The sequence below is a fragment of the Macrobrachium nipponense genome, chromosome 21 (assembly GCF_015104395.2).
Source record: "Macrobrachium nipponense isolate FS-2020 chromosome 21, ASM1510439v2, whole genome shotgun sequence".
NCBI lineage: Eukaryota > Metazoa > Arthropoda > Malacostraca > Decapoda > Palaemonidae > Macrobrachium > Macrobrachium nipponense.
In genome coordinates this window covers 60,637,336-60,654,429 of record NC_087212.1, presented here as the reverse complement: position 1 = coordinate 60,654,429, position 17,094 = coordinate 60,637,336, and the positions used below count along the sequence as shown (strand labels likewise).

General features: G+C 34.2%; 2 protein-coding genes across 7 annotated transcripts in view; one reads left to right on the top strand and one right to left on the bottom strand.

The window, feature by feature from the left end:
- The window catches only part of LOC135198070 (choline O-acetyltransferase-like), a 243,220-nt gene extending 229,982 nt beyond the window's left edge, over positions 1–13,238 (top strand). For all 5 annotated transcript variants that reach the window (XM_064225480.1, XM_064225479.1, XM_064225477.1 and 2 more), the window contains 3 exons: positions 4,609–4,741; positions 5,778–5,978; positions 8,648–13,238. In XM_064225480.1, the coding sequence (XP_064081550.1) occupies positions 4,609–4,741; positions 5,778–5,978; positions 8,648–8,854 (541 nt within the window). In that variant the 3' untranslated portion in view covers positions 8,855–13,238. The remainder of the gene's footprint in view (positions 1–4,608; positions 4,742–5,777; positions 5,979–8,647) is intronic.
- The window catches only part of LOC135198069 (opsin Rh5-like), a 707,912-nt gene that overhangs the window by 421,879 nt on the left and 268,939 nt on the right, over positions 1–17,094 (bottom strand). The gene's annotated exons all lie outside the window — the stretch shown is intronic.

The following is a 17,094-nucleotide window of genomic DNA, read 5'->3' as shown; positions in this document are numbered from 1 at the left end:
CAGTTTGACCTTTGGTTCCATGCCCATAATAATGCTGGAATACCAAATAATCCGTTAATCATAATTTACCTTCGAGATTTCTTTTATGGCCAGTAAGTTACTTTTGTTGCCTTCTTATGTATATTAAACATGTTATTAACTTTCTGCTGTTGATTAAGTTGTATTTCCACTTTAAGTTAGTGACAGGGATTAAATGAACTTCATCACTACTGGTAAATTACAGTCACAAAATGGCAGGCAACATGGCATTTAAAGGCCTACACCTTTTACTCACACTGCAAAGGAGAAAAAATGTATAAGAGCTAAATTGTTGAGACAGAGAAAGCTGGATGCTTTAGGCTCTTGGTGAGACGAAAATAAAAGGGCAGTGCATACAGGACTGAGAAACACAAAGTGATTATATCTGGGGTAGATCTAGATTATATCAAGGTACAGATCTAGAGAAAGAGTAGCACTTGTAGTGTCAACACTCAGGACGGTTTGGAAGAGTACTAATGTGTTAGTTCAAGGATTAAGAACACCATACTGAACGTGGCATGAGTAAGTTATAGCAGTGAGTATACGGAATCCTGCAATGGAGAAAAATTGAGAGTGAAGGAAGATTCTTATTTCTGAATCTGCATCTGCCTGGCCTTGGAAAACATAATACATCAGTTCCTGGAGTAAAGGAGGCTTGATTGTTAGAATTACATGGTTAACTATAAAAGAATAACATGAAAGTTACCTGGAAAGTGAAAAATACTGCAGACATAAGTTTGCTAGATTGTATATTAGCACAGGGCAGATGGAAAATAAGTTAATGGGGTGAGCCAAAGTAAGCTGGAAAGGAAGGGATGAAGAAGTGGCTGTAATTTTAATTCTGAAAGTGAGATGGATAGGAAGCCGGATGGTCCTCTAGGGAGACTATGAATGACCACTGACCTATGAGTGAAACAACGGAGGTGGAAGTAATCAACGAAAAGTATGTAAAATCTAAAATTAGTATCATAATGGGTGTTTATGGGTATAAGAGGGGAAGAGTAAAAATATAGGATGGAATGGTAATATAAAAGTGTTATTGAAAGATAATGGAGATTATTTTGCTGCCGTTGCATGGCAGATGCAAAGGGAATGACAAGTAAGCAAGTACTACAATATAGAGGGAGAGGGATAACCAAGAACATTATGGAGAGTAAATTTATTCTACTGGAAAGTAAATGCAAAAAAGCTAATGAACAAAGGCATCTAAGAATAAAATGTAGAAATATAAATAGACATGCGCGTGTAATGGTGAACATAGTGGTGAGCGTTCAGTGGGCATCTTGTGAAAAGCTTTAGTGAAACCCATGGGCATGTTCGACTGGCTTTCCAACATTTTAACTCTGCTCAATGAGTCGGAACAAAAGTTTTATTTGGGATTATCTGATATAATTGGAACTTCCGATATGACTCATGTAAAACCCCTGACTGCATAGTTGTATAAAATCTAACGTAATTTTTCTTAGTCCTTACTGCAGCGTAAAACGTAAATCTCATTCACTTCTGTAATGCTGAAAAATTTTTGGGTTAACGTTAATGCATAAGTTTGTAGTGCAGACGTGTCTACTTTAGTATCTAATGAGACTGACAGCTATTTAATGATTTACAAGACTCTTTCTTGGTACTAAGAGCTGAATCACAGTTGGATGTATTTCGGGTAGTCCTACTGCATAGTCTGCTGAAATGTGCGCATTCATTGCTGCACCGCGGATATTAAATCCTTATGCCAATTTATGTAAAATATATTGTACTAATGTGAACTCTAAACACCAATGGCATTCGGGAATTTTGTAACTCTCTCAACACTTGACACTTCCCTTGGGATAAGGCTCCACTTTTTCATCTTCCACATAATGGTTTATTTTATCTGAAGGATCCTTAAGTATGGCCGCTGGGTATTTCTATCCCATTAGCCTTCTCAATTAGAAAAAATATAATACGTAATCGCTGCCATAGAATAGGGCAAGCCAGAAAAATAATTCTTCAAGCTTCAGGTAAGCAATCCGTCTAGGCAAGTGAGACCAAACCCCAGCTAATATGTTCTACAATCTTTTTTTTTTTTTTTTTTTTTTAATCATGCGCCCCGCTTCATCTTACGTTACTTAAAGATATATCTATCCTAGACCATCGAAACACATGCTTACGACAGGTGGAAATGGCTGGCGAAGTGGAAAAATTGCTCAGGCGGATGAAATCTTCCACGGTTGGTTAAGAAGTTGTCCCAGATTTTTTTCCTTTCGCCATGAATACATATTATAGAAAAAGAAGCAAGTAGTTATATTAGGAAGGCTAATGAAAAAAAAACGATAAGAGAACACTGTTGATAATGAAAAATACTCCTGATTAATGGAGAAGTGCGCAGGCGTGCGTATTCGTTCGGAAAAGGAGACAATGACGTTCCACAAAATAGAAAAGTGAAGATCTGGAGAAAAGAAGTGGCTATTATGTCGTGTTACTAAGTTCATTTAATAATTAATTATTCATTTTATACCCGATAATTAATATACCTACTGTTTATTATTAAATGTGAAGGACATTGACGTTTTAGTTTTTGATAATAAACTACACGATTTTTATTGAAATAAAACGATACGATTAGGAAATGACAAATTTTAGAACAGTGGAAGATTATTAACAGGGAACATTTAGAACATGGAAAAAATGCGGTTTTTTGTTTAAAAGTATTGGTATTGCTTTCTTTGTTTCACTCTTGTCAATTAACTGTCAGTTAATTTATTATGTAACGTTATAGACCTTTCAATATTAATATTGTTTTGCTCGGCTCTCGAATCAGGCTCACACGTTTCATTAGAAACGTAAATTGGCGTACTTAAGTTTCCAAGTCAAGCGCGCTCTCTGTTCGTCAACAAATGGTTAAAGAACACACGCATAATTACGCGAATCTGTACATATGTTGAAAGTTATGTTATATTCAATCTCAATTTTTTTTCTTAATTGAACAAAAGCAAAAGCGGTCTAGTCATTGTATAATTGCAATAAACATATTTTTATCACCGTAATTATAAGGCTGTGAAAACTAATTAGAAAGATTGACAGAATTACTAATATTGGCCCTCCTACTTTCAACAATATTAAAAAGTCACCTTGGCCCTTTATGTCAAACTTGTGAAAGTCCGTCAGGAGGCTTACGAGCGATTAAGTTGCCAGTTTTTCTTCGCGGATACTTACGGCCATCATTTCCCGTTGCCCAAAAGATGACGAATTTTTTTATCTCCAAAGTTTTTTAGCCGAGAGTCGTAAAGAAATCTCAGTGGAGACTCTCTCTCTCTCTCTCTCTCTCTCTCTCTCTCTCTCTCTCTCTCTCTCTCTCTCTCTCATGATCTAAGATCCAAAAAGTAATTCCAACATACAAGCATATGAGTTTTTCAGTACTTACTAATACGACTGAGGTGGCACTACTCCATTCAGGTAGCTGCCCAAAACCGAAAATTAAAAGTGACGGCGATCCACATAAAGTTGCCGATATCCTTGAGAAATTAATCATTATGAAAATGACAATAAGGGGGAAAACTCCGGTCTTTGACGTGGTATATGAAGTTTCCTGTTAAAACCTACAGCTGGTACAATGAGACGTACATACCCATACTCTGTCATCTCTTTCATGTCTATAAACTTGATGACCATGATTTCCAAAATTAGTGCATGCAGTTCAACTTACTTCCCACACCCGTCCAATGGCGAGCAAATGTTGTCATTCATTAGATCCAAGCGTTCAAAAATTTAATCTTTCCAGTTCAAAGTATGGGACAGGGAATGAGATTGTCCTTTGAAAATCTGAATTCTTAGATATATCGGAAGTGACTGACGTGTATAGATCAAGAAAACCTCCACGAACCTGCAATTCATGCTCAAAGCAAGAGAGTGAGAGAGAGAGAGAGAGAGAGAGAGAGAGACGAGAGAGAGAGAGAGAGAGAGAGAGAGAGAGAGAGAGAGAGGAGACAAATTATTCAGCACTTCAAATAGGAAATCTATTACCGGAAGGAGCAGACAATAACAAAGTAAACCGTTGATGATTGGGAAAGAACAAAGCAACTATTTTCTATGAATATTTGGCAATTTAAACTGATTTCATCAAGACATGTATGTATGTATGTAATATGTATGTAAGTAGCCTGATCATCATGTGTTGATAAAAGTGAGATTTAATACCATCCTTTTCAAAACAAATAGAAAAAGTATTACCGTAGGTGACAGAAATGAGTAATAACTTTGTCTATGAGGAAGTGAACTGAATTACGGCTGTCCAATGAAAATACAGAAATTCAACAAAGAGCCGGAACATGCATCCATATATTCACAGTCTATAAGATCTCTCTCTCACTCTGTAATTAATACCTTGATTGTAGGTAATCTCCTGGATACCTGTTGAATGTTCAACTTTTAGCTTTTTATTTCTAATACACATCGTGTTTCATTCTCCAGCTTACAATCTGACGAAACTAAACTATCTGGGTTCTTGTTTTCCTCAACTATTGACTTGTAAATGCATAACTTTATCTTATCGGGAAACAGGAATGGTAACATTCTTTAGTAAATAGTAACAATTATAATCCCTTTTACTTCTAACAGGTGTCATGGTCAACTAACTAGTACATACGAAAGTGCCAGTACCAGAAGGTTCCGCCACGGGAGAGTGGATTCCATCCGCGCTAACACTCCACAAGTACTAGCGTGGTGCGAGGCTATGGTCATCAATGCTCCTGTAAGTTTTTCTCTCTCTCTCTCTCTCTCTCTCTCTCTCTCTCTCTCTCTCTCTATCTCTCTCTCTCTCATGAAAGTACAAATATAATGTACCTAAAGAAAAAAATTATGTATTTCAATATATCCCAATGGATTTCAGTACGATTAGGAACTTAGCCTATGCACAAACATGTCAGTATCTACCTAGTATACATGGATGACTATCTGATGGCAGTTTCTTTACATATCACAAATGAACCAATTTGTCTCCATTAAAATTATACACAAAATTATTAGCACAACTCTTCGAATGAGAATAACAATACATTTCTCAATATATGGCAAAAGAGGGTTGGCTTGTAAGAAACAAAGACAGATAGACATATTAAATCAATAACTATATTACACATTACCCTCCGGTCGGTTCCTCTACATTTTTTTAATGAGAAAAAAGGGACACGACATCAAAGATATGTTTGATAAGGTGAAGGCAATGAAATAGACGAGAGTGCTAAACACAAGCTTAGTTACTGCAGTAAAAGTATTAATGGACTTCTTAAATGATTTTGGAAATAGCGAAAATGACAGTGAAAAACCAACCGACCATCACATCCCACATAACTGAAAGATCAGCACTAGGCTGACCAAAATACCGAGTAGTGCCTAGCATTTCCAGGCAGTAGTGGTCATTAATAAAAAAAATCCTGGAGGCAACTTACTTCACATATACCTTTGCAAAAAAAAAAAAAAAAAAAAAAAAATCCACCCACTCACACCACAACCCAGAATGGAAAATTTAACGATGCCGATGAACTTCAAAGACAGTAACTACTAAACGCCATTTTTGCAGAAAACTTTTAAAATAACTCGGCTTAATCAAATATTGGACGAGAGTCTATGCATAAAGACGTGTCGAATCAAATACATGAAAACGAAAATAAAGCGACCGTCCTCTCCAAAATTTCAGGGAAAACATATATTTTTAAGAGTACTGTAATCAATCATAAAAATGCAAATAAGTCATATGCTGTATACTGTAAATTATTAAACCCTCACAGGTTGCAGATCGGTTGGCCAAATTCGACACTGCTATAAGCATGCAAACGGACATCATGGTTAACAACATCTTGGGAAGAGGGATTGACATCCACTTGCTTGGACTTAGAGAGATGGCCAAAGAGATGGGACTTCCACCTCAGGATATCTTCACTCACCGGTCATACCAAGTCGCCAACCACTTTCGCTTATCAACCAGTCAGGTAAGATGAAACAGTATTTCAGGCTGAAGTTTACATGTATTTTTGTTCAATATGGTCTGACTAGGTAAAACTAACAGCACAACTGATCGTAATTGATAGCATTTAATTCGAATTATCCATTCTGAGTGAATAAGATAAAGGTAATCAACACACAATCACTTGTGGAACACAAAATAAATTTTTGACTCACATCGGAATCGATTCCAAGCCTCTCAATGATTCCAGGGCTCGTTACATTTTCTTTTTCCATTTCGATTTCAGTCAAGATTTGATATTTATCAGAATGCTAGGTTGAGCTCAAGAGTTTGAATATGGTGATAAAATCTTTATTATAAATAGGGGACACATCTCTAAAACGATCAGTGTATAAGAGCATAAATTAAGAATCTAAAAACTGGGAAAACCAATTACTGTAAAAATCTTCACACAGACCAGAAACAGTCGTATGCGAAGCCCCTCATCATGAGCTGGCATGATTTTTAGTCCTTCTTTATAGCAATTTCATAATCATTGGCTCCAACGCCGAATAACGCTAAGGGTCTCTGTGATATTGTCACTTACGTTATGTTTTTTTTTTTTTTTTTTCTCTCCTCCCCTTTAAACCTCCCCAAATCTCCACTCACCTTCAACCACCGTTTTAAAAGTTCTCATCGACGTAGGCGTGGATCTTCCAAGTCTTCTGGTGACCACAAAAGCCCGGCTGATACTATCATGATCTATCCCCCCAAGGATTGGTGTGAAGGACATGTCCTAGCCATCTCTAACTCCCTTTCAGCATTATTTCATGTATAAATAGGACTTCAGTAATTTCCGCTGTACTATCAAAATTTCCTCCCACTATCCTGCCATCTGATTCTTGTATCTTCTCAGAACTGTATTCTTCAATCGACAAAATCTGTTAGATATAATTTCACCATCATACCATGATTCAAGTCCGTATAGCACCTTTAACGACAAACAACTGATAAAAAATATTAGAAAAATGACTTTTACCGAACGAATATGATGTTTTGTACGTAGCCTGGATGTAGAACTGACTCTTTCTCAAGTTCCTGTGAATCTGATGACTCAAATTATTTTTACTGAATTGAATTTTCATTCGTCGGATCCCCATTTAATAATTCTTAAATCACAAATTTTCTAAAGTTGTTGCAACTAACTATGCTAGACACAATCGTTTTTTATTGGTGAAGCATACATTCAAATTGATTATATGGCTATGAAATCTCATTGTGTTCAACATGTGAGAAATCTGTTATGTTCCCTGGCAGCATAAGCATGTTGGATGGGTGTCCTTTAAACACACACAAACACACACAGCCACCCACCCACATATATATCATATATACTATATATATATATATATATATATATATATATATATATATATACATATATATATTAAATATAATATATATATATATATATATATATAATGTGGGTGTGTGTGTGTGTGTGTTTGCATGTGCGAGTGACGCCAATGTTAACTTTTAAACCTGAATGCACATGTATATATACAAGGAAGAAAGTCTGACAAGCACAACCACAATTTCGTCAAAAACGACGAAAGTTAGAGATGCAACTTCGTAATCAATTACTTATAAAAACCACGACACCCTAGGAATGGTGATATATTAAAAGGATCCACGAAAAGCGACAAAATAGAAAATCACGTAGCCTATGCTTAATAATGTATTTCGTTCAAAAACATAAAAGGCAGTCATCCTCTAATTTTCTAGTTACACAGCATGAAAGGTATTTATCCAAATATGCTAGCATGCATGGAATATTGCTATAAATGCTAAGCAATGTAATGGAAAAACCACCAACGTACCCATCCTACAAATTGAACTGGTTTTGCTAACACACTCGTTAAGGTTACAAAAATAATACAATTTACCCTACTTCATTTTAAAATCATGTACAAAACGTGTTACATTAGTTTTTTTTACTGCGATGCAGGTGCAGGGAAATGAAAAAAAATGAAAGCCAAGCAGCAATGAAAAATTTGACATCTAACAAACCTCCGTAAGAATAAAACCAGCACCTTTGAATAGCTTCTTTGGAGAACAAATCTGTTGAGTGAAATTTCTGTATTTTTCATCCATTTTATATCTTTGTTCTTAAACCTGCCTGTGGGTGGATCTGCAGTCACAAATGGTTGTGTGCATGTTCGTCAGTACTGTCTCTGTAGTATATAGTATATTTGTGACTTCTAATACTTTGTATCAGTCCTTCGTCGATGGCTTGGAAATAAAGTCGAAACCGGATAGGACCTAGACCCCGTCTCTTATTTTTCACCTGCGGATATGTGATTATATATATATATGTATATATATATTATATATATATATATATATATATATATATATATATATATATATATATATATGCAGAAGCCAGGTACTATGTCGTACCTCTAAGTAAATGGGGATACAATCCACAATGAAGTAGAATCCTCTTGTAGTTTGATCCTGTACAAGAGATATATTTGTAACTACAAGAGGATTTTACTTCATTGTGGATTGTATCCCCACATATATATATATATATATATATATAGTATATATATATATAATATATATATATATATATAAACACATATATGTATATATATGGGTGTATGATGTGCATGTATATACATTTACTATTTTTAATCTTCTATTCAGGTGCCTACTCTTTCTGATTCCTGGATGGGATATGGCCCAGTTGTTCCAGATGGATACGGAGCTTCATACAACCCCCATCCGGACTACATTGTCTTTTGTCTTTCGGCTTTCAATTCCTGTGAAGAAACGTCTACGCTTGAATTTGGACGCAGCCTGGAAAGAGCCCTGGATGAAATGAAAGTCCTTCTAGAATCTAGAATTAAATAGGATGTGAGAAGGATAATGGACTCTCTCTCTCTCTCTCTCTCTCTCTCTCTCTCTCTCTCTCTCTCTCTCTCTCTCTCTCTCTCTCTCTCTCTCTCTTAATTTTCGTTCATCATACATTACTACAATGAATCTGACTTATGTGTCACATTACGTAGTCCCCTTAATCTTGGCAATTTTCCCAAAGCTTTCTTGAAAACACACGTGCTTCTACGACGCTTTCCCTATTATGTCGAATGTTGATAGAAAGAAAATCTATAATGAATGACAAATATTTTGAAAATATATATATATATAAAATGAATTATGCAAAATTTCAAAAAGCATATACATATGAAATATGAGATGTTAACTGTTATAATTTACAATTTTACGGAAGTAGATAGTCGTTAGCTCTGGTTTGATAATTAAGCGTTAGTTAATACTATAAAACATAAAATAAAGAGAATAAAGAGAGGATTTGAATATTATGAGCGTCAAGATTGAAATGTTAAAAGCGTTCTCACTGTAAATGAATTCTGTGATGATAATAGGATTTGTAAGGCTTAAAGAATGTCCATATTTGATCCCTTCAAGAACTAATTAATAACAAATACGAAAAGGTGCTTGTGACCACTGATTACAAACCTGAGGTCATATTTCTGATGTTACTATAACCTTAATTTTAAATATGCAAAACTGAACCGTGAATAAAATAATTTATAACCGAGGTTCACCCTTGATTTAGTGGAAAGAAGATATATGCGGAAATGACAGTTGTTATGGTTTTTCTACCTTTCCTTAAGGTGAACGGATTGTTCCTGAGCAAATAAGAAAAAACAAGACGAAAGATTGCATTAAATGCTACGGATAACGATTAGTGCTGAAACCCTTTATGAGGGAACCATATCCAGTTTATCCCCTAAAGTGTAAGTGAATATTCCTTCTTTCCCTAAGACGTGCTTGGTGTCTCTTAGATGGTGGATTTTGCATTAAGTAACATGACTGGCTCCTACTGGTTGATGTAGTCGTGTCATGGGCCATAGGACTGTGGTCATTTACAGTGTAAATGATCACATGACTGCCTTTAGAAGAAGCCTATTCAAGTCTTTCTAGGTGAAGCCTGATGTCATCTCAAATGATGCGCAGTGCGTCACTTTTCGTGAAATATAGCGTTAACATTTGAATATCATAAATTAAGTAATACTGTCCGGTTTGTGTTGTGCATGGTAGGTTTGGAATACACTCTGATTTTTTGGGTATCATATCAAATTATAATTATATACTTTTAATGACGTACACTGTGTCATAGTATCTCAAATGAGTACGTGGATCTCCGATAATTACTTTTCGGGCACTCCGTCAAAAAGGGATGATTTATCTATCATACTGTTTATCCTTCGACCTCTCTCTATTATGAACTCGGCACTTATTTCCAGATTGAGATAGTCAGATGAAATCTTGCGATTAGATCAAGATAATGTATTTCGTTGTAGTAGCTACATCGCTCATATTGTGGCTGCAGTTCAGTAAACGTCGGGTCTTTTCATCAGAACTATACACTTCCTAACTGTAAAATCTTGTTTTTGCGCAAACGGTATAATGCATTTTCCTATTATCAAAATTAGTGACTATCTGCATACCTGTGTCTTTCTGCTGTCACATAAAAATTATTCATAGCAATACTCGAACGTTGGCGTCTCTCCTTGTAACTGGACCATATTTTCATGAATTAATACAATGTCTTTTCAAAGATGTTTATAGTCCAAGTTGTGCAGTTAAATCTCGGTGTATAAATATCACCGCAAAATCAGAAGATTTTCAGTTTTATTTTATTTTAAAATAATCTAGCTATCTTAGTAACTGTCATCTTATGAACACCACATACCTATATAAATTTTGATAGTTTAAGTGCTCCAAGGACCCTTCATTTCTCCTTACATTGCCATTCTCCTCCTCTCTTTTGAACGAGGCCCCCACTTCGTTATTGATTAAAAGCTTAAACTTTATGTTTTCATTATTACAGATCATAAATGAATAACTCATTAGCTTATGACTACCTGCAACAGCTAGGATTGAAAAGGCGAAGTTTTCTCCTTTCGGTGGCCTTAGCCTACAATTCCACGAAACTATTCATACGCTTATACGCAAAAATAATAATGGAGCGTGTTCTGTCAAATCCTTTCAAATGAAACAAATCAAGATTATGCAGTCAAAAAGTTCAGTGTCTGGCCGTCTGACCTGTAGAGTTCCTAACCTTAACTGTATAGCAAAATAGATGTTTTATCCCTGGTTGTTCAATCACTGCGAACCCTACAGGGGATTCTGGATCCAATGATATAGTCATTTCGACTAAGGCGCCCGTCGCTTTTGTGAATATTCTGACGAGTGGTGACTGTTCGTCGAAACTATGATGTTGGTACGTCCAATTTGTCAAGATAAGATGTATACTAAACATACGTTGGTCAGTGAAAAGACGTTCTTTCAAGCTGGAAATGAATTTCTCTTTCGTCTGGTGGAATAACAGCGACAGTGATGTTCGTACTGGTGCTGGTATGCTAATCTTTAGTGCTATTTCAACAACCAACGTGTTCAAAATAATGTTAGGTCTCTAAATGGCCCTTCAACCATACGCTTTTCATGTTAACATTGTTGGATGGCCTAATGTCTTCTGGAAGTTAAGTTCATTACCGACAGCAAATTTGATCTATATTTCTGATACCGAAAGTACATTGTTTATTAGTCGATGATTAATAGATACGATATATAAATACAAATATAAATATTCAACTATATTCCAACATGTATTTCAGTAAGTCTGCCCTTTTGCCTACATCATCCGCATCAATACACAAAAAATTATTTTAGTTTAGTAAAAAAAAGCAGTCATTCTTTTTCTAAAGTTCTCTAAGACTGCAATTCTCAATTTCCGCTTATTCTCGGATTCTGAAGTCCTGGATATCAAGAACTTCCGTGACATCATCTAAAAGCTTTTAATTCCAATATCTCCCTGAAGGAGGGGTGAAATTGCTAACGACGTTTAAAAACAAGTTGTTACCTCGATGTAATGCAATGTTTCAAACTCATTCGTCCACATCAACAACAAACTAAGTGAGCAATGTTTACCACAACATTTTTGGTAAAATCTGCTTGCACTTCACCTGTGGCAGATGAATTTGCTCGACCTCATTCCGAAACGTCACGCCTGTGAACCTGTGAGAGCCGCTGCCAGGCATTTCACAGACACAAATCCGTACAGCCCAGCCTTCTCTTTCTCTCCCTCACTTTTTAATTAAAATGCCTTTAAATATGATGAATTTTCTATGATGTAATCTAGTTAAACCCTTGGAAATGCATTTGGGTTTTTGGTCGTGTTCCAAAGTTTTCCTCGTTTGCAGTCGATCTCTAGAGGAAAGGAATACTCAAACGGTTATGTAAGATTCACATTTATGCAAGCTCTTTTGGCATCAGCAATACATCAATCTGTTACTTGTATTTCAGGATTGTAATACCCGGTACTGTCTGACTAACTTGACAGTTTCGCACTGAGGTTTGAAAAGGGGCAGGTGAACTGCATTCTTCAGGTTTGCTTTACTTTTCCCAAAGTTTTTCCTCCTCTCATAGTTTATTATCTTGTCCATCGTTTCATATATTCATTAATATATGGCATATATAGTTACACATCTGTTACTGTGATAGAATGTGTTTGTGCAGGCATAAGAAAAAGTTGTCTTATTTAGGTCACTCCATTTAACGAAGAATATCAACATATATACGTTTAGTGACCCATAGTACAACAGAAGAGCTAAAAGTGATGCACATGCCTGCTTTCTTTCTTTGTGACAATAAGGTATTATAGGTTTAAATCGGGAAAAAAATAAAACAGTCTAAGAAAGCTCATTGTTTCTCTTCGTGGCATTTATTCATATGCAAATTTCTGCTTCTCATACTATAATCATACAAAAAAATGATAAAGTAATCCCATAACGAATGGGTTAATTAATCGAGATAAGATATCTTTCATCTTTCAAGCAGTGGCTTTCTCGCTCCCTTCAGGAATATGATCCACCGTTTTTACGACTCATTTTTCATATATTTCGCTACAGAGATGAATAGGTACATTGAGATGTCCTCTCCATCGGCGTTTACATTTTTAAAAAACGGTTTAACTGTAGACCAAGATTGGATGGAAAGTCGAATGCGCTCTTCCTTTATGAAATATAGGCCAAAATTGCAGAAATAATCTTATTTCTTAGAGACAAAAGCTTCCCGTGTGCATTTTATAGATTACAATTTGCACCGACTCCCGGAAACATTCATTATTCACTGCAAAAGAAAAAAACTGAATTCTACTGGTGTCGCTCTTTGGTCTTGGAAGAATAGTTGTAGTATATATATATATATATATATATATATATATATATATATATATATATATATATATATATATATATATATATATATATTACATATATGTATATATATATATATATATATACTACTATATATATATTAGTTGAAATACAGCAAGAGTATGCTACTGAATGTCATTAACAGATATCTAATATGAATAAATATTTAGTAAAAGTTGGTGTGCACGTTATGAACAATAATTACAATGCACAAGTCCAGAGAATCCTTGAAATTTTCGATACTCAAAAATGCTCATTGAACTAAAAGCAATAAAAGGCGTGAATGTACGATTGATGTTACCGATAAAGAAGATGTTCATTTAAAATCAGATTAATTGAACGCAGGAAGCTCGAAGAACCCAGTAAACTTCGGGTAACGCTGAATGAAGCTAAATCCTTTCGAGCAAAATTTAACTCGAATCTTACCGAGCAGTTAAAAGGAGTCTGACTATCAGAATGTACAAAGACTGAATATTTTACGTTACCTGCTAACCAGTCCATGTTAGTACGAGTATGAGTGTGTAAGTGTGTATATTTTTTGGTGTGTATGCATCGCATACTGAGATTTAAAGTGAATGTTGCAGAAAACGTATTCTCACATGAGTAAAAACATGTATCCTAGCATATGCAGGGTATTCCCTATACAAAAATATACATACATAACAGTGTTTTCCCCTTAAGTGCACTAATTGCACACGGGAAAACGTATGTTATGACAGGGATTCATATCACAACTTGACAATAGTACAGGAAATATACATCAAGGTGAATTTGTAACATCTCGCGTAAGAAGCATTTGAGCAGATTTCCGCAAGATGCTGCCACACCGTTTAAAAATGTTAATGAAGAATACGTTATTGATAAAACTAACAATAAAATATCTTTAGACATGAAAAGTACGGATACACATATCATGTTCAAATCTTATTTGTTGAATATAGGAATATTCTAAGTTAGCTGAGAAAATGAAGAAATGATCTGTTGGTTTCTAAAATGACAATATTTACCTAGAATGTACGTACAATTACATAGGTATTCGTGTTTTGCTTGCGTAACAAGTTATCAAAATATTTATTAATTTGTTGTTGTTGATGGTTGGTCGAAATGTTACAAAATATTATTCTGAATAATGTTAAGATGTATTTTAATCCATTTTATCCACTGAAAATTTTAAAAGAAAACTCCATATAGAAAATTTATCAGAGCGTATTGTTTTCATGAGTTTGAGTATGTATGTATGTATATATATATATATATATATATATATATATATATATACACCTATATATATACACCTATATATGCATATAAAACAAAAGCCTGTTTAATTAGTATGAGATAATCGTAATTGGCTCGACTGGGCAAATGATAGATATATAGAGTATTATTAATATTCAGTTGATGTGAAATGTTGCTTGCACAGTGCTCCAATATATATTTGTTGTCATGGCAAGTTGCTGTTCAGAAGTAGATGTAGATAAATGTAATATAGATGTTGAATAATGTAGATATATTGTATATAAAAAATTAAGTAAATCTGAGTTTCTTTCCCCTTGTACATAGTAACATATCTACAGGTACCGGCATATTCAAAGCTCACTCTATACACAATAACGGGTAAGCACAGACTTGCAAACATTAAAGAATATATAAGAGCAAACACGTGCACACATATATATTCATATATATATAAATGAAATATATATATATATATATATATATATATATATATATATATATATATATATTATACACTATACATGTGATTGTACTTTTGAACATTTTTCCATTGCTCAAAACTTCTCACATTTCTTTTCCAATCCTCAACGACAATCGAACTTCGCTTATAATACCTGAAAGATGAATGCATCTGTGTATCCATACATACATGCATACATATTTCTATATAAAAATGCAAACAAATACGCAAGCGCGCGCACACAAACAAACACACTTGTTGTGCATGTATATATATATATATATATATATATATATATATATATATATATATATATATATATATAGCATGCCGAATTCTGGTTTTGTACTTAATATCGCCATCAATCAATCCCCACCACAAAGTCGGACTGATGCGTTTGTAACACGCAGCTAGTTATGAAATTTTTGTCACATTCACCGTCAGATTTTTAAATTCACAAATATTAAGCTATAAATATCGTTAGATACCCCTATAAAACAGGAAGAACTTACACCCAAGTAGAATTATAAGTGATAATTGCTTCGTCACTAGAGGCTCTCCGAGGTAGAGTGAACTGGATATTAAAACGATAATTGTAGATTAATATCTGTGCATATTAAAAATGTCACTGTGTATACGACAAAAAAATCATAATTAGCTTTGTGTTACATAAGTAGGTACCGATCGGACATCGTGGTGGAGATAGGCTGACATCCAATTTAAGTACAAAACTTGAATTCGACAAGCATATGTATTGCAGAGTCTATATCAATTTATACCTCTCTTGAAGACTCAGAGTCCAAGTGTCTGCATATGGTTGTTTCTTACCAGGCCGCGATTGGTGAACAAGCACTTTTCAGTGATAATTCCCGTTTGGTATACGCCATTCCTTAGGCATTGTAAACCGATATCTATGGCTTAATAATAATAATAATATTTTAAATATATATATATACTTATATATATATATATATATATATATATATATATACATATATATATATATATATATATATAAATATATATATATATATATATATATATATATATATATATATATATATATATATATATATATATATATATATATATATATATACATATATATCATACGAAATAGCATTCCATGTTGAAATATATAGAATAAAAAATGGCTTAAATATAAGGAAAGGTTAAGTAAAACAGTTTAAAATTATTACGTATATATTCTATACATTATAACGACACAACTTTTTCAATAACATGTTCTCGTGAGGGATAAAATGACGTCGTACCTTAACATAAGTAACCCTGATTATGCCGGATAAACATCTACATTTACTGAAGTGTGTATCCACAGTAATATTCAATCTGTAGTCAAATCTTTAGAAAAAATATCATCTTTGACTTATCAACTAAATTTCTGATTCCACCAGCAAACAAAAGAAGAATAAAATATGTTTTACAATATTTCTGAAAGCGGGGGATAAAATATTTGACAATTTTCGACGAAATAAAGATCTTTACACAATACTCATGTAACTCCTGGCTACATGATCTTCAGAAACAGTTGCCATAAAATGGATTTTTTTATAATTACAGACCCAAGCAATACTTTGTAATAAACTAAAAGAAAAAAAACAGTTGCCTGAGAGGGGCAGCCGAGGTGAATGTACTGCTCACACTTGAACCAGACAGCAACCGAGAGTGAAAATATATGCGTCTAGGATAAGTGATAAGTGATAATTAATGCGTTTAATTACTATTACTATCGATGGTTTGCAGAATAAAGCTCGAAATTTTTCTCTGAAGTTTTTTTTTTTTCTTTTACTAAATATTAGAAATATCGAAAAAGTATTCAAATTCCTGGTTTATTTTTAAACTTCGATTACCCTAATTTATAACAACAATGATATAAACCAATTATTTTTTAATTACACGTCAAGCACTTATCAAAAGACTATGTAGGTTATTCTCTCTCTCTCTCTCTCTCTCTCTCTCTCTCTCTCTCTCTCTCTCTCTCTCTCTCTCTCTCTCTCTCTCTCTCTCTTCATAATACGTCATTTTATTATATATGATCCTAGTGACATCAATATAAAAAGTACCATTATCAAATTTCCTTTTTGGGAGGTTTAGCGCAAAGATTTGCTGGTTTCGATAACCAAGAGATACAC